The sequence below is a fragment of the Catharus ustulatus genome, chromosome 7 (assembly GCF_009819885.2).
Source record: "Catharus ustulatus isolate bCatUst1 chromosome 7, bCatUst1.pri.v2, whole genome shotgun sequence".
NCBI classification, from domain to species: domain Eukaryota; kingdom Metazoa; phylum Chordata; class Aves; order Passeriformes; family Turdidae; genus Catharus; species Catharus ustulatus.
This window is the reverse complement of record NC_046227.1, coordinates 22978849-22996499: the sequence shown is the minus strand read 5'-3', so window position 1 is coordinate 22996499 and position 17651 is coordinate 22978849. Positions and strand designations below refer to the sequence as shown.

The 17651-nt window shown below is 56.8% G+C and overlaps 2 protein-coding genes across 3 annotated transcripts; both read right to left on the bottom strand.

Moving 5' to 3' along the window:
* Positions 1-287: 287 nt before the first annotated feature.
* On the bottom strand, positions 288-7123 carry ABCB6 (ATP binding cassette subfamily B member 6 (Langereis blood group)). Of its 2 annotated transcripts, none has more exons than XM_033065077.1 (20): positions 7043-7123; positions 5658-6189; positions 5021-5158; positions 4558-4747; positions 4258-4350; positions 3811-4003; positions 3604-3725; positions 3411-3520; positions 3275-3340; positions 3015-3140; positions 2850-2926; positions 2693-2756; positions 2511-2596; positions 2352-2409; positions 2068-2172; positions 1504-1678; positions 1121-1233; positions 918-1012; positions 671-739; positions 288-574 (listed from the first exon to the last, which is right to left on the bottom strand). In XM_033065077.1, the coding sequence occupies exons 2-20, from the start codon at positions 6171-6173 to the stop codon at positions 448-450; spliced, it is 2523 nt and encodes an 840-aa protein (XP_032920968.1). In that variant the 5' UTR covers positions 6174-6189; positions 7043-7123; the 3' UTR covers positions 288-447. The 2 variants fall into 2 exon arrangements, with proteins under 2 accessions (XP_032920968.1, XP_032920967.1); XM_033065076.1 differs by lacking the exon at positions 7043-7123 and adding an exon at positions 6829-6889.
* A 289-nt stretch (positions 7124-7412) lies between these two features.
* ATG9A (autophagy related 9A) lies at positions 7413-17553 on the bottom strand. The gene is made up of 14 exons (XM_033064976.1): positions 17377-17553; positions 17102-17145; positions 15708-15772; positions 15260-15421; positions 15015-15156; positions 13342-14090; positions 12862-13015; positions 12464-12643; positions 11442-11687; positions 10925-11145; positions 10393-10510; positions 10005-10227; positions 9723-9865; positions 7413-9624 (listed from the first exon to the last, which is right to left on the bottom strand). The coding sequence occupies exons 1-14, from the start codon at positions 17477-17479 to the stop codon at positions 9619-9621; spliced, it is 2556 nt and encodes an 851-aa protein (XP_032920867.1). The 5' UTR covers positions 17480-17553; the 3' UTR covers positions 7413-9618.
* Positions 17554-17651: the final 98 nt, after the last annotated feature.

The window sequence follows — 17651 nt, the reverse complement described above, 5'->3', positions numbered from 1 at the left end:
CGGAGGGCACACAGGGGTGAGGGGATACCAGTTGCCCTGCTCTTCCACTGGTGTTGCAGCCTTCTGCCAAGCTCAGCCCTTTGTGTGGAGATTGGGCAGGTGCTAACAGCCTGCTCAACCCCTTGCCCACCTAAGCCCAAGGAGCTCAGCCTCAGGGCAGAGCTTCCAGTTGACCCAAGGGCACAGGCACTAACCCTGCCTGCCCCTGCCGAGAGGCGCATGTACCCTGCCCAGAGCACACAGGCACAGACCTGGGAAGGACCTGGTTTAAGAAACTACACAACAGCAAAACAAACATGTACAAATTTAGTGGAGTGTCCAGCCAAGCCCCTGCAGCTCTAGGGCAGGCAGAGCCCCTGCCTGCAGCCCGCAAAAGACTCCCAGGCGTGTGGGGGCCTGGACCCAAGTCAGTGTCACAGCATGTTCATGATACTTTCATGGTCATGTTCATGATACTTTCTTGCTGCTCTGAGGCTTCTCAGTCTGGTGTTCTTTGCTCTCACCCTCGTCTGTGGTCTGCTGCTGTAGCCACATGCCAGCATACACACCACCCTTCTGCAGCAGCTCCTCATGCCTGTGAAGAGAGTGGAGGGGGAGGGATGCAGCGTCCTGAACTGACCCCCTGAGCCAGGGAGGCAATCCCCTGCCCCAGCCATCCCCTTGTGCTCACCTCCCTCGCTCCACAATGTGCCCATCCTTAAGCACCAAGATCTGGTCTGCACCTACCACAGTGGAGAGCCTGCAGGGAAAAGCAGATGTTACCTTGACTTGTGGGGAGAGGCTTCCTGAGGCTTTGCATGGTGTCAGAAGATTCAATCCCAGGGCTTCTCACCTCCTGAGTATGGGGCAGGTCTGTGTGCCCCTCTGGGGGGGTCTGGCCAGCACCTCCCAGATGAGCCCTTTCCCCTTATCCCTACCTGTGTGCAACAACGATGGTGGTGCGGTGGGCGCAGACCTTGGCCAGAGAAGCCTGGATGTTTCTCTCAGTCTCTGTGTCAAGTGCAGATGTGGCCTGGAAGGGGAGACACAGCATGGGGAAGGGATAGAGGTAGTGTGGGCAGATGCTGGCATGAGGCTGCTGCAGAGCTGGGTGAAGCTGGGCTGGGGCCACTGCTGTTACCTCATCCAGCAGGATGATGTGCGGACCCTTCAGGATGGTGCGTGCGATGGCGACACGCTGCTTCTCACCCCCGCTCAGCTTCAGCCCCCGCTCTCCCACCTGGGTGTCGTATCCTGCAGGTACGAGAGCAGAAATATGATGTGCTGGTGCCCTCTGAAATGAAGATGGGGACCTGCTGCCCTGGGAGGTGGTCTTGCTGTGACCACACAGCCACGTGGTGGAGCCTCAGCTCATCCCCGTCCAGGGGCTGATCTAGCCCTGGAAAGAAGGCAGGGAAAGGCAAAGCAACAGAGTCATGCAGGGGTCCCTGTGAGAGATGTCACCCCAGGATACCTAGAAGATCTTAGGGGACCATGGAATGGCGGGAACTACAGAGGTCTCACCATCAGGAAAAGAAAGGATGCGGTCGTGGATGTCAGCAGCCCGGGCTGCCTCCTGTATCTCTTGGTCAGTGGCCGGGATCCATCCATAGCGGATATTGTTGGCGATGGTGTCATTGAAGAGCACCGTGTCCTGGGGCACCACCCCAATGTGAGCACGCAGCGACGCCTGCTTCACCTGGGAGGCAGAGGAGAGAGCTCAGGCAGATCCATACCCAATGCACAGATCCCTCCAAAACCCAATCCTACCCTCAGCCATGAGCCCTGTTCTTTGCAAGCTATGTGCTGTAGGGTTACCCTGCACCACAGGTATCTCTGCAGTGGGGGGCCCTGATAGTGCCCTAGTCCTTCCCAGGGAGCCCTGATCAGTACCCAGAATTTCAGCCTGGGGTCCCAGAGTCGAGCCATTCTGCCATTTCTGGCACAGCCATCAGCTTGCGAAGGGGCTGTGGGGGCTGCGTGCTCACCTCTGCCCTGGGGAGGTGCTGGTGCCTGCACTGAGCAGTGCTGTGAGGCCCAGATAAACTGGTGTGTCCCCCCTGATCCTTGGAGGCCCTCCCCCCTCACCTGGGAGATGTCCTGCCCATCGATGCGGATGCAGCCACCCCGTACATCATAGAAGCGGAACAGCAGACGGATGATGGTGCTCTTTCCAGAGCCTGAAGGCCCCACCTGCACACAAAGGAAAAGGGACTTGGAGACGACAAATTCCCAGCTGCTGGAGACCAGGGGCTGGACAGGAAAGGACTGGCCCTGCTGGGGGCCTGTCCTTCCCACCTGAGTATTTTCCAGCCTCTCTAACCCCATCCTCCCCTCCCACAGTGAACTCACACTCCAAGTCCCGCTCTCACCAGAGCCAGGGTCTGTCCAGGCATCACAGAGAAAGAGACATCCTGCAGGATTTCCTTCCTGGAAGAGGGACATGGAGAGGGGCTCAGGGCCACTCCATGGCCCCACAATCCTGTGCCAGGTCTCATGGCAGGTCCCACCCTGTGCCCAGTACCCCATACCCATCCACGTAGCTGAAGTGCACATTCTCAAACTCAATCTTCCCACCCTCCAAGCGCAGGTCACTGGCATTCTCCACATCCTTCACCTGTCAAAGTAGAGGCACAGGCTCAAAGCCTGCCTATCCCTAGGGCAGGATCACAGGCCAAATTAGGGAGCAAGGTCCAGGAAAGGTGGCACCCACCTCCTGTTCCTCATGGAAGAGGTCAAACATATTTTCCATGTCCACAAAGGACTTCTGGATAATCCTGAAGAGGGCAAAGACCAGAGAAAAGGGTTTGGAGGAGCACATACCAAACCAGTCACCCACAGACAGGGGGACACCAGGAACCTATAATTACCTATAGTAAGTGCCGAACCAGTTGAGTGGTGTGTAGAGCTGGATTATGTAGGTGCCAAAGAGGACAAAATCCCCCACCTGAAAGAGATAGGATGTAGGGGTTTGTAACCACCAGCCCCAGGGCCCCACCTCAGCAGGGGTCTGCACAGGCTGGCACCAGCCTTACCTGCAGCTTGTTTTCAGTGACAAAGTAGGCACAGAGCAAGGACCCAGCCAGCAGCCCTAGGCCAATGACCAGGTTCTGGGTCTGGTTGAGGAGGCCCAGTGAGGCACTGACCTTCCACTCTGAGACCTGGAAGAAACAAAGTCCTGTGAGATGCTGCTGCTTTCAACCAGACCCATGATGATCTCCATCATCCCCACAGGTGCCTGTGAGGTTTGGCTTCTTCCCCTTTGGTACCCCTAAAGGTGCTCAGCACCCCATACCTGGTACTTGACAATGGCATCATTAAAGCGGTTCACCTCATAGCTCTCTGCATTGTAGTACTTCACCTACAGGAGCAGAGTTGGCATCAACACCCAAGCAGTCCTCAGTGACCCCCCCCCATAACTCCTACAGTACCGTCTCAAAATTGAGGAGTGAGTCCACAGCCCTGGACTTGGCCTCATTGTCCCGCGTGTTCATGTCCCGACGGTACTTGGTTCTCCACTCAGTGATGAAGATGGTCAGAGCTGTGGACAGGAGGAAGCTGCATTGGAAGGCTCCTGCCACCCCACAGCCTAGCAGCCCAGCACTCTGACCCCCCCTCACTCACTTAGGTACAGGCTCATACACACAAAGATGATGAGGCCGAACCAAGCGCTGAAGACGGAGGTGAAGTAAACCATGCCAATGACAATATCCGCAATGGTGGGGACAATGCTGAAGACGATGTAGCTGGGGGTGGGAAGGGAGATAGGGCATCAGTCCAGCTCGGTGGGGATGCCTGGCCAACCTCCACCCACCACAGGCACACTCTGACCTGAGCAGGCTGTTGATGCTGCTGGTGCCCCGGTCCACGCTACGCAGGACCTCACCGGTGCGACGGCCCAGGTGCCAGCGCAGGGACAGCCCGTGCAGGTGGGCAAAGAGCTGCACCTGCACCTGCCGGTTGGTGAACTGCTGCACCCACACCCACAGGAAGGTGCGCAGGTTGCTCACAAACCCAGTGGAGCCTGCAGGGCAATGTGGAAAGGTCAACTGAGATCAGCCCCACTGGGGCATGCAGAAGACTTCCAAAAGTCCAGCTGGGAAAGGGGGATTTGGGATGAAGCCCACTCACTCTCTCTAACCTGGGACCAGCCCTGGTTGCTGATTCCAAGAGAGCAGCAGTGATGGGAGATATGGGCTTCCCCAGCTACCCCAGCACTGGTAAGATGTCCCAATATCATCTGTTGTCAAGTACCCCATCCTTCCCAATGGTCCTTACCTGCACCTCCACCTTGCAGGAACTTCAGCCCCACATAGCTGCAGACAGTCCAGGCCAGGGTGTGCCAGGGAGCACCCGCTGTCAGTTCATTCACTGTGGGAAGTGTGCCAAGGGTCAGGATGGAGGGACAGGGTGCATCCCAGGGTACCTGTGGGAACCAGCCCCAGCAGCCAGTGCTGGATCCTGACCCCCTGGACTCTGCTACTGCCAAACCCCTGCAGCACTCCAGGTCATTTCAATCCCCCCCAGCATTTGGTGAGACTGTGGCAAGCCTCACACACCAAGCTCCAGGTGCCTCACCAATGTTCTTGTAGTAGATGGGGACGAAGACATTGATGGCCCGTTCCAGGCCCATGAGTGCCATGCAGAACAGCACCAGCCCCTGCAGCAGGTGGTTGCCCCTTGGCCACATATATGGCACCAGCAGCCGCAGCTTCCTCCGGAAATCCTTCCAGGTGGAGGTGGTCCTGCTGGCCTCAGTCAGGAGTGGCTGGGGGAGAGCAGATCAAGGAGTCATTGCCCTGGTATCCCAATCCAGCTGGCAATGGCCTTGGGCAACACCCCAAGAAAATCAGCCCCACTCCAGAGTGCCCACTCCAAACAGGGCTGCATCCTAATGACAGCAAGCAGGGAGCGTGGGCAGCCCTAAACCTTGTTCCTCCCATATCTCCTGAAGATGCTGATCCCAGGGCAGCTGTATTTCCATTTTATCCCCAGCTCCTTCCTGGCCATATCATAAAATTGCTTCAGTCCCAGGACTCACCTGGCTGTTTTCCACATCCCGCTCCTCCTCATTGATTAGCAGCATGTAGGGCTTGTGGGGCAGACCCGGGGCCTTCATGCCCAGGATGAAGAGCATGAATGTGCAGATGTAACGCAACAGCCAAAAGCCAAACTGCACCTATATGGAGAGTGAGAGTTCAGCATCTCAGCTGGCCCTCAGCACAACCCTGAGCATAGAATGGATATGATCTGAGACAATGAGCAAAGGGGGATGAGGTGCAGTGTGCCAGGAGACACCCCATGCAGCTCAGTGGGAGTCTCTGGTTGAGCACAGCACCTCAAGCAACACCCAGAGATCTTTCCTCCCTGCCTCATCTGGCTCCATGCCCTCTGGTTCAAGGTGCACCTACCCTAAGGGCTGTGGGAAGCAGGGAAACACTCCTACTTCTGCACCTGTGTCTGGGCTGGGTAGAAGCAGGACCTGAGCTGGGTGGGGGCATGGAGAGATGTGTGATAGCCGGGCTTGGGACTGAAATATCTGGCAGATATGTGGGTGCAATCCAGGACTGTTTACACCCTGGGCATGGCAGGTCATGACATGCATACTCCATCCCTACACCATGATGCTGCAGTCCCTCCCACCCCCAAAAGTGCCTCGTCCCCTTTCCCCAGCCCACCTTTTGGTTGGTGTCCTCCAGTGTCCACCACCACAGAGGGCTCCTCCAGCACACGAGGGTCAGGTTCTCAGCAGCAAAGGCCAGTGCCCAAAAGAGGAGGAGGACAGTGCCATGGCCCCGTGTTCGGTCATGGGCCAGCACCCGGGTATGCTCCAGCTGCAGGAGGGCAATGGCACAGCCCCAGCTGAGGGCCCAGAGGCAGGCATGCAGCAACATATACCCATAGAGCTGTCTCAGCCCCACTCCTTGCCACAGCAGCCCACCAAAGGGCTGCAGGGCCAGGAATAGGGACAGCAGCACTTGGCCACGGTAGAGGCGAGAGCGGGGAATGTACTTGGGCTCCATGGCACGGCTGAAGCGGGCGTAGCAGGCATACTGCAGGGCACCCAGGAACAAGCAGACACTGAGCAGCACAGACGGCACCAGTGTGAAGAAGAAGCAGGGCTGGAAGCCCTGCTGGACCCAGGCCTGGGTGATGGAAGTGTTGCCTTCACAGTAGCCCCCCAGCACAGCCATCCTGGCAGGTCACCAGCTGTGGAGAGAAGAGAGCCCAAGGCAAGGTTTCAGGACGGGCTGTGGTACCAGCTGCACAGAGGGACTCACAGTGCGAGTATGGCCAAGCAGCAAGGGCCCTCATAGGGCAGCGGCAAGTACTGTTGGACATAGACACACAGGACCCGCTGCATGCAGCACACACAGAGCACTGCATGCATGCAGGGCCAGCTTTGCATGGGGATGGCCATGAGCAACACATGTGCTGTGTGCCCGGGACGGGGACACAACATGAGACTGGGCCCCCCAGAGCCACCTGGGCCCCTGAGGATGCCTTCGGACACGGGAACAGCGGGAGCCGCAGGGACAGGAAGGCAGAGCGAAGCTGGGACCGGTCTAGAGTGGGAGGGAGCAACGGGGGTGATGCAGCCGGAGGAGCGCGGGTGGGAGAGCGGGCGGAGATGCGGAGGATGCTCGGGGAACCGCGGGGCCGTGCACGGGAGAGGCAAGGGCAAAGATAGAGACAGGTCGGGGAAACAGCAGAGGGCAAGGCAGAGGCCGCGCCGGGTGAATGCCCGGGCGGTGCCGGCGCCGGTCAGGCCCGGGACAGGCGCCGTGGCCCTGCCGCCGCGGTGTCTGCCCTGCCACCCGCCGCGTTCGCCCCGCCGCGCCTGCTCACCTGCCCCAGCCCGCCGGCCTTGGCCCGCTCCGGGCCCCACGCCGTCGCCCGCCGCTGCCAGCCGGGCCCCAGCGCCGTTCCGCCCCGCCCCGCTCCCCGCCCCGCGCCGGCACCGCCGGCTCCCGCCCGCCCGCCTCCCTCCCGGCGCCGGCGCTGCAGCCCCGGCGTGTGGCCCTTCCCCGGGCCCCGGTGCCCAGCCCCGGGCGGCACGGACCTCCCCCGCGGCGCCGGGGATGGGGAGGGGTCGGTGCCGTGGCACACACTCCCAGCCCGGTGGCCGCCGAGGGTCTCCGCCTCCGACGTGAGACGCCCCGCTCTTATCACCGCCGCCAGCCCGGCCCTGCGGTGCCGCGATAGCCCCTGGAGCCCCTGCGGGGCCTCACTCCACAGAGGTCAGGCAGGACGGGGCACTGCCCTCACGGGGATAAATATAGCCCCTGCCTCCTCCCGCGGCTGCCACTGGGAGCTGCCAGTGCCGCAGGAGCAGCCGGCAGGCTCCTCCCAGCCTTCTGCTGCCATCGAAGGCCAGGCCCAGGTGGGCTGCAGGGCACCACAGAGCGAAGGGAGACTCGGACACAGGCAGGGATGATACACCCCATCTTTATTAGACGGCTATACAGCTGTACAGCGAGGGCACGGGGGTATGATACCACACTCCCCAGGGACCCCCGTGCCCGCACATCTCAGGAGGAGATGAGGAAGAGTGGCTCGCCATGCACATGGGACACTGACGACACAAGCAAAACATGCGGCAAAGACTTGGGCCTGCTATGCCTGGCCTCTCCCTCCTGCCAGCTCAAGGAAAGATCCCGAGTTTCCCCTTGCCCCAGAGCACTGTCTCCAGTCGTTCAGCTGTACAGACCAGCAGCAACTCCATTAGAAAGCCCAGACGAAGTTTCCCATAGGCCCAGAGAGGGGAGGCAGCAGCCTGGGCACCAAGAGAAGCCACTGGAATATCTGGGTTTCAGGGAGATTTGCTTTCTGCTTTCTTTCACCAAGCCATGACAGCCCCAAGTTGAAGCTGCCGTGGAGCAGTTGCAGCCACTTCTCCATGGAAGGACCCGTGCAGCATCCAGGTCCACAGAATCCTGTCCCCAGCACTGAAGAGCTGATCCCCACCCTGAGCTCTGCTTTAGAACATTCTGTTTGATCTCATACAGACCCCAGAGCAGTCATAGCTCCAGTCCTGCCCAGCCCTCCCTGCGGTAGCAAGGAGCTTGCTACCCCAAAGAACCTGCCCCTGTGTGTGCCCAGGCTACCTGGGTGCAGAAGTGCTGGCAGCAGGCTCAAAGGGCAGAGGGCAATCCTGGCAGGAGAACAGACAGCCCAGAGACAGCAGAGGATGTGCAGTGCTCGCAGAAGGCATGGCAAAAGCAAGCAGCCCCTGCCAGAGGCAAGGGAAATGGAAAGTAAGTCGTGAGCAGGAGTTAGCTGGGATGTAATTCCCCAGAAGATGCAAAGAGAAAAGAGGGAAAAAAGAAGGATGGTGGGAAGGTCTTGTCTGAGGCCATATTGCACAGCTGGGATCCTGATTCCCCACCACCATCCCAAGCCTGGGCTGAGGTGTCCGTCCCCCTCTGGGTTCAGGATGTTCTTCCTTGCTCTGCCAGGCATGAGACAGCTGCATGATAAATGGTATCCACAGCAGCTGAAACCATGTTGTAAGCGAAAGAAAGGTTTCAGGAGCAAAGGAGGAGCTGGGAACCTCTGGGCAAATTCGAGATGAACCAAAGCCTTTGCCAGGGAAGAGGAAAGGCCCAGTTCCACAGGAACAGCTGCATCACAAGAACAGACCCAATACAACAGCATCTGCCCATGAGGAAAAGGGTCTTTTGTGTCTGGAGAAAAGGAACCAACACACAGAGCACAAGACCTTCAGGCTGAGCTCTGAGGGGGCTGTGAGCACTCCCAGAAGATGCTGGGCTGCTCCACGCTGGGGTCTCTTTGGCACTGCAGGAGGGCCCACTAGTAGCCCACATTCCATGGGTGCCATACGTGGGGGGATGCTGGTGCCCCAGCACAGAGGGTCACTCCAATGACCCTTTCTTGCATGCAGAGAATGAGCCAGCTGTCATGGGTCAGGGAAGAGCTGCAGTACCCCTGGATCAAAACAGAGCTGTTCCCAAGAGCTCTATATCCCACCTGTACTCATACCAGCAGCAGCCACCAGGGCCCATCCCTCTGCAGGGTGCTGGGATAGAGAGGTGGGTGACGGCCCCATTGTTGTCCTGCTCTGGGCTGAGAAGCACAACACTGATCCTCTCTGGGCGGACTAACGTGGTCCTAGGCACCTTCTCAGTGCTACAGGCAGAGCAGTGCAGTGGTACAGGCTGAGCTAGACCACCCTCAACTGCACTCATTTTGGTGGCAGGTCCCAGCTTTGGGCACACATCTGGGTGGAGCTGATGCCATCTCATATCCCTTTGAAGAGCAGCTGCTGCTGCTGCCACCTCCAAAACAATTCACCAGCAGCTCCTCACTGCTAGTCTTGTCACGTCAGCTTCCACAGGCTCTGCAGAGATCCTCCGACATGGACGACACAGATGTGAACACAGACACAGGTATGTACTCACACACGCATTCACCCCACAAGTCAGAGTGGCGTTGACTTGACACATGGCTGGACACAAGGTGTCACAGCAAAGATGCTGGCCTGGCAGTTTTGTCTCTTAGGCAATTGATGGCAACAAAATGTCCACTCAGGACAGGAGAAGAATCAAGCCAATGCCACATCCTGCTGTCCAGGTGGCTCCCAATCTGCAAGCCCCATGAGATCCCCAGTCTACCAAGCTATACCTGCAAGACAAAGAGAGAATGTGGCACCTACTGGGACCAACTGCCAGCACCCCAACCTGGCAACAGGTTGCCCTCTCAGCCACAGCCATCACCCTTACCTTGTGGATCTGTGGCGGAAGCTCGTCCTCTGAGCTCTCCTCTGGCACGGGCTCTGGGTGCCTCGCTGACTGCCCGTCCTCGGCCCAGCCTCCCAGAGGAAGGCGTGAGAAGTGTGATGGGGCTCTGTGCACTGTGCCTGGGTCTGCAAGAGAGGCAAGTTAGATTAGCTACTTGGAGGACTGCCAGCATTTAGCAGCAGGCAGGCTGCTTGTGCCAGTCCATAAAGGGCATTGGTTACAGAGCTCTGACCTGAACTCAGACCTCTGCCCTGGCTCCCGTACCTGTGATGCCACCATATCGCCGCTGGAAGCCAGTCTGCAGTGTGGCTGTCTCCTCGGCAGGCTGCCGTGGTGAGGAGAAGGGGTAGCTGGCAGAGCGGGGAATGGGGACAGGGCCACCCCGCTGAGCATCCAGCTCTTCGTGGGCACTCTCCCCACTCTCGTCACTCTCTCGTCGGTGCCAAGTGTGCCGCTCGGGCTCCAGCTGGGCATGCTGCTTGTGCAACTGCAGGCCAAAACATGAGTGACTCAGCGATGTGGAAGAAACCAGATACCCAAACACACCCTCTCCGCAGCACTGCATACACACTGGACATCAATGGACAGGGCAGCCCAGTCCTGCCTGCCTTGCTCCATGCCCCTCTGGCCAGCCCAACTCTGGGCTGCTCACCTCGTGCATGTAGAGTGCATGAAGACTCATCTCAGTCGAGGCGTACTCCGATAGGATCATGCTCTGCAGTTGACCCTCCCAGGCGCTGCTCCCCGAACTCACAGTCCTTGCATCAGCACTGCCATGGAACACATCAGTAGTGTTTGCTGCCCAGATGCCCCTACACTGCCCAGCCCCTCTCCACTCTAATGTCAGGCTCACAGAGATCTGCTCCTGGACTGGGTAATGAAGAGGCCCTCTGCAGCATCTCCTAAAATACACAAGGCCTGCTATGCCACTGCCTCTTCTCTACATGGGGGTCTCTCCCCACTCTGGTACCTACAGGAGAACAACAGGACCTTGACGCTATCCTTTGGGGCCAGTTTTAGCACTTGGCACCTAGACCTGAATCTAACTGTTTTGAATGTCCCTTGCTGTCTAGGCTGCAGAGATAAATGTCACCATGGATCTAGGACAACAGGATGGCATTTGGGCAAAGGGTAAAGGAATGACTAAGGTGTGTCTGGCTGCCCTTCTCCAGCCAGCAGCTTACCCAGAGGCTGTCATGGCACTGGCACCACGAGGCTGGGCTCCTTCTCCATCCCTTCCTGATGCCTGGAAGCCACTGGAAGGCTGCTGGGCAGACTGGAGTGGAGAGAAGGAACGCAGAGCCGAGGCCACTTCTGAGAGATGACGGGAAGCCTGTCCGTCCCGGCTCATGTGGAAGCCCAGTGCTGAGGAGCCCGCTATCACATTGGCAATCAGGCTATGAGGCTGCAGAGTTGAAAGAGAAAGAGTCACTGTCCTGTGCAGGGCTGGAGGACTGATCCCACCAGACACACAGAGCAGGGTTATCCACACAGTGGGTTATCTCCCACTCACAGGGCTCTAGGAAACCCTGTTACCTTTCTCAAGAAAGCCAGAAGTGTCCCAGATAGTGCTGATGTAGCACATTTTCACCCCCAGATACGTCTCAGGCAAGGGCAAAATTACCCAGAGGGCCTGATGATTAATTTGCCAGCATGTAGCAAGCACCCCAAGGACAACCCACATTCCCTGAGTCTGGGCACCTCTGACTCCGACTGCAGGGACTGGATGGAGCTGAAGAGAGCATTTTCAGGGAGCACAGCCTGCTGAGCCAGTGCCACACTGCTGTCCCGGTGCACCCGCTCCTTCAGGAAGCCGATAAAGGCTGTGCTCTCGCGGGGCGGCTGCCACTTGGGGTTGGTGATGGCAAAGTGCATGAGGGATAGCTCCGTCTTGCCATCCTCAGCCTGCTGGTAAATGGAGGCCTCCGTCTTTCCTGCTGACATCCACTGTGGACAACAGACAGACAATGAGAGACAGGATCTGCCTTATAACCCTGCCAGCCCTGGGAGTCAGGGCAAAGCATGCAACACACAGCCCAGGCAGTGCCATGACTCCCTATGTAGCAGTTGCTACACTAAAAGTCCCCATGCCCATTCAGTCATGTCAGCCTGGAAAGGAAGCAGCAAGCAGTGTGTTCCACTTCCATCCCAGAACATGAACTGCTGCAAGAGAACTGGGGAGCTGGGAACAGTCACAGACAGGAACAAGAGTCAACAAATGACTCTTCTTAAAATTTCCTGCTACAATGAGTTCACTTCCTTCCTTGTTCATGACTGTGTCACTAGCAAGTCCTTCTCTAGACAAGTAACCTAAATTCCCAGGTACACAAAACAGATGGACCCCTTTTCCCTCCACTGTAGATTCTAAATAATGGAAAATGCTTCCCATTTCCTCTAGACTGCTTCTCTCCTGAGCACAAGCAGGTCAGCTTCTTAGTGGTCACACTTTCTAAATGTCCCCATTCCACTCTCCTGAGAACACAGTCCTTGGCTGTGAAAACAGGCAATGACACCAAAGAAATGACACAACCTTATTCCCGAAGCATCTGATCAATAATCACAGCTGGGCCACAAGAGCCTTCTGGAGCTGGTGACCTGTGTTGCCAAACCCAGACACCCTACCAAGAGGTGGGTGGCTGGGCCATGGGCTGCCAGGAGTGGTGAGTTTAGGTCTCTCATGGGTCTAAAGGACCAGACATGCTGGTGGGCAGCCCAGGACCTACCGCAGGGTGGCCATGCTGGCGCACATCCATCTGGGCAAAGGAGCAGGTGTCACCCACACCCACCACCTCCACGGTGAAGTTACGGAAGAAGTCAACAATGTCCAAGGACTTGGGCCGCAGGCAGATGATGAGGATCAAGGGGGTAATGATGGGACTCAGGAGCTCTTCCAGGATGAAGACCTGAGCACAGAAATTATGGGTTCAGCACAAACTTGAGGGTCAAAAAAACCCACAATCCCAAAACAGACCCCAGAGGGAGCCCTCCATATTCTGGGGCAGAATATTTCTGAGGATGCATTGTTCCTCTATGAGACCAGGAGCTCTTGAGCTCCCCAGCACCTTCTCCCTCCTGCAAGGATGGGGGAAAGTCCCCAGACCCACAGTTAAGCCAAGCTCACCGCTTTGTACTGGAAGAGCTGGGCAAACTCATCCCTGGTCTCGTAGCGGTGGGCATTGCCCTGCCAGTGGTCAGGCATGTAGTGGATGTGTGCCAGGATGACTCGTAGCAGCTGCTCTGGGCAGAAGACCAGGTGCTGGTCAGGGATGAAAGACCTGCAGGACAGGACATGGAAACAGCACAGCATGACACCTCAATTCCTGGTAGATGTCATCTTGGGAGGGCAGGATGACTGGCCCATATCACAGCTCCACCTGTAACCTTCTGACCAGACCAGCCCCTCATACCATACAACCACTGCAGCCAGGATCACTACTACCCCCTTTCGCTAGCCTGGTCTTGCCTCTCCCCAGCCATGCCCTTCATTTGTGCAGATTCACATCCATTTGCAAGCAAAGAGCATGTTTACATGGATTGCTGCCATCCCCACTGCTCCCTACAGCGCTGCCAGGAGCATGGGGGCAGCACAGACCCACCTCACCTGCACACTGTGATGCCCACCCCGAGCAGGGTGACCGTGGTCAGGACGTGCTCAACCGCAAGCACATCCTCATCATAGATGGTGAGAGCGATGAGCACAGCCAGGATGGAGCCAGCAAAGAAGGCCACGTTCTTGGCCACGATGGTGAGAAGCGGGGAGATAAAGCAGTTCATGTACTTGGAAGCTGGCTTGTACCCCTTGCTGAGGCGCGAGTGCAGTTCGTGATCCAGCTCATTGAAGTGACGGAGGTAACAGCGGCCATAGAGAGACCAGCAGCGAGCACCCAGGCTGCCTGGCTCCCGCTTCAGGATCTCCGTGTAGCTGAAGAAAGCATAGAGGATCTGCCAGATGAGGATGAGGGGGCAGAGGAGGAAGTTAGCAATGCCAATCCAGAGGATGCGAGTGCTGAGCTTCTCGGCCAGCTCCAGGCGGTTCCCGGCCCGCTTGTATTCAGCCTTCAGGCTCCACTCGTTCTCAAAGAGGGAGCCGGGACCCCAGAAGAAGATGAGCTCAAAGTTGTACTTGAGCCCACGTGTGTAGAAGACAGTGTCTCCCAGCAGAGGCAGGCGGAAGCGGATGGGCAGCAGTGACTTGTTCACCATGGCCACCATATAGTTCTTGAAGCGGAGAATGCGGTGATAGATGTCCAGCTCTGTCAGCTCCTTCTTGTGGATGCAGATCTGGTGCTCCTTCTGGATCTGCACAATGCGGGCCTGCACCTCCTGCCAGGTGTAGTAGGGCAGGGTGGACTGGAAGGTGGACAAGCAGCAAGATTAGGAGCAAGAAGTATCCAGGGACAGAAGCCAGGCTGAGCCCATTGAAGCAGCAGGTCCCAGCACACACCTCGGGGTGCTGACAAAGTGCATGCAACACCAGGACATGTTCTGGCACCACGTCACACTCCAGCAGGCAAACCCCACACCTAGCCTTGCTGCCCTTTACCCCCTAGATTGGCACAGATTACTTTTTCCCAGCCAGTCATGCACCAGCTTCCTTGAAGGTATAAACACAGGTCCAGGCTTTCATGGGTCCTCCCAGAGCTGCCCTTTGGAGTCAGCAGGGAGAAACAAACACAGAAGGGACTTAAGCAATGACACAGAGAGAGCTCATGGAAAAACAGGGGACAAACCAAGCCTTTTGGCTCACTCCACCTTTCTCAAGACACTTTCTCCCTCCAAAGGATGTGCACATGCCTTTTCATGTTGCTCATCAGAGCAAGGACTCTGGACTAGGATGTATATGTAAGCTCAAACTCCATCTATGACACACGGATCTCCTGTGTGACCTTCACAACTAAGTAGCTCCAAGCCTCCCAAGTAAACAAGGAAGCTGAGGTTGTCCACATCCCAGGGAGGTATGAGGATATCCTCACTTACGCCTTCTCTGTGGAAGGCATCACAGAAAAGGCCTCCGCTGAAGAATATACACATATTGGGTGGCATATGGCAGAGGCATGTGCCAGCAGATGGAGAGGCAGACTGGGCAGAGAGGGGTTAACATGGAATAAACTGGTTGCTGGAGAAGAGGCTGAAAGGAGATCATGTGGTTATGGAGCAGAAGGAAGAGCGCTCAGTCTGACTGAGGAGAGGCGTGAAGGCAAGTTGCAACCGCCCAGCAAATGCCTCCCACGACCCTCGGCAGCCCTGCATGCAGCCCCTGACTCAGTGACTTACCATGGGGATCTTCAGGGCATTGATGTAGAAAGAGTGAATCTCCCAGTAGCAGCAAATGTTGTAGATAAATTTGACGAGTCGGTGGATCCAGAAAACCCCAGCTATCACCAGGATGCAGATGAGGAAGCTGTTTGCCTGGATTCTGCAAGCAAGAAGAGGCAAGTAGTGGGATACAGGCCCAGACAGGAACCCTGAGTATTTAAGAAAACAAAAGCAGTGGCTAACATGCTCTCCACTGCCGCTACCTTGCACTGCAGACATTTGGAGGCAGGAAAGCATCTGGCAGAGTCACCTTAATGGGCTCACTGGGATGCTGGCTGTGATTTAATGCTTTGTTGGCAAAGAGGATGTCATAATCAACACAGCTGATAAGAAAAGTGGTGAATGCCACCACAAAGATGAACTGCCTGTGAAAAAAAAGAAGTGTTGTGAGGGAATCACCCTTTTGCTCCACCACAAAACAGGAAGCAGGGTCATATGTCATGGAGATGCAATCCCACAGCCATGGCAGCAGGAACGCTCACAGGCAATGGTTCCTCGAAGTGAAATGCAGGTCTGGGGCATGGAAAATCCTGATGAAGGGGAGACAGGACAGGACAATTATGAAAGGAGCCCTTCCACCTACACAGCTGCAAGTGCCTGCGGCTGTTCCCCAACAGCTGTCACTACCACAAGAGAGGTATCTGCACTTACATGAGCTCAAAGATCTCTCCAATGAGCATGCAAGTGAAGCCATTCTTCTGATGCAGGTTATAGACGTGAAAGCTGCAGTCAAGGAAAACAGCATGGAGACTCCTCTCTGATGAAGGATGAAGAGGCTTCTGTCCCACTGATATTCCACAGCTCCTCAGCCAAGTCTCCCTTCACCACCAAGAGAAAATTTCTCCCATCCCTACTCATCAGCAAGCTGGTCTCCCCACTGCAGGAAAACACACTCTGCCCAGGTGAAGCACAGCTGGGGTAGAAGGACTTGGTTTTGTTCATGCTTCTTTCTTTCTGCACTCAACACCCACAGTGGAGGTCTGTTCAGCACAGAGCAGAAACTCAGCCTGCACTCAGCCTGCACAACGGTGCATAGGGCAGGGCAGGGTATGGCAGAACAAGACACTGACAGACAAAAATGCATTTAGTGACACCTGGCAGCTGCTCCTGACCCCAGCAATGTGGTCAGCATAACTAACACCATTTTATAAGGCAAGCAGCCCTTCTCTGTCACTGAGGGGGTCACTTATTAGTGGGTCACCCTTTTCCTAGTTACCAGGCGTTGAAGGTCCTGTGAACCAAGTAGATAAATCAAATGGGTTTCTGCTTTCCCTCCCTATGGGCCTCCAAGATTCCTTGGCACCAGGCTGATTACTCTCTTCCATGCTGTCCTTGAAGGTTCCCAGGCACCTGGCCAACCCAACAGAGGTGATGACCCCATCACAGAGGAGGGAAGTATTAACAGCACCCAAAGCAGTATCAACAAAACCAAGGAGTTACAAATCCTAAGTGGGAACTTGTATCACAGCTGCTAGTGGACAGTGAGACCCAGGACCCCTCAGTAGCCAGGGATACCCCCATTGTTATTTGCTTCCTCTGAAGACTAAGTGAATGACTCAAATACTTTTATGTGATTTTTGAGTCTACATTATGATCATTATACTGATACAGCAAACCATATATTAAGATATGACCAGATCTGTAAAGAGTCCAGATGATTAGAAACCACAAAACTAGGAGATACTATAAAACTCTGTTCTATGCTACTTATAAAATTGCACTACTCTGATTCTGCCTACAGAAATCCTGTGCTACTCTGATTATAAATGCCACGCTAGCAATGAAATCCTGTTAATAATATAACGCATTAACTGTAACTACAACAGTACCACCGTCACTTTAAGAATTCCTAGAAGCACCTGTATGACCCTGTGTCAAGTGACAGCATCCCAAGGTGTGGGGGTTCTGTCAGCCCCTCTGGAGCTGTGTAGTACCCTACAGGAATGAGTTGACAATGCCCAAGCTCCAAGTTACACAGAGCTCCGTCATTTCCCTGTACTTAGCGCCGGAAGGAGGGAAATACATCCTCTCCCTGTAAAGGATATGCGAGAGAAGAAAAGGTCGAGGTTCTCGATGTGATGCCACGGAGCTGAAGGAAGAAGCAGCGCACGGTGAGGGGCGCTCAGCACACCCACCCCGGGTGTTGTGACCAGCACAACCTACCCCTTCCCCCGCTGCCCCCGGCACCCGAGGTCCCAAGCCAGCCCCGCAGCCGCCACCCCGGCTCCCCTTGGTGTCCAGCCTCTCTCCTGCGCCCCCGGCCTCTTCCGCACCCACCGCCGGCCAGGCCCCAAGCCCCGGTCCCGGTGCCATCGCTCACACTTGGTGCCCTCGGGGACGTGGACGAGCAGGTCGCCGCCACCGGGGGGAGACTCGGTGGAGGAGCTCTCCAGGCGCTGGTACTGCGTCTCGAAGTGGGCCATGGCGGGGCCCCGCGCCGCCGCCGCCGCCGCCACCGGCCCGGCCCGGCGCGGCCCGGCCCGGCCCGCTCGGCCCCGCCCGCGACTGGCGGGCACGGCGACCAATGGCGAGCGGGGGGCGGGACGGGAGCGGCCAATGGGCGCGGGGGGCGGACCCGCGGCGGCGCGCGGGATG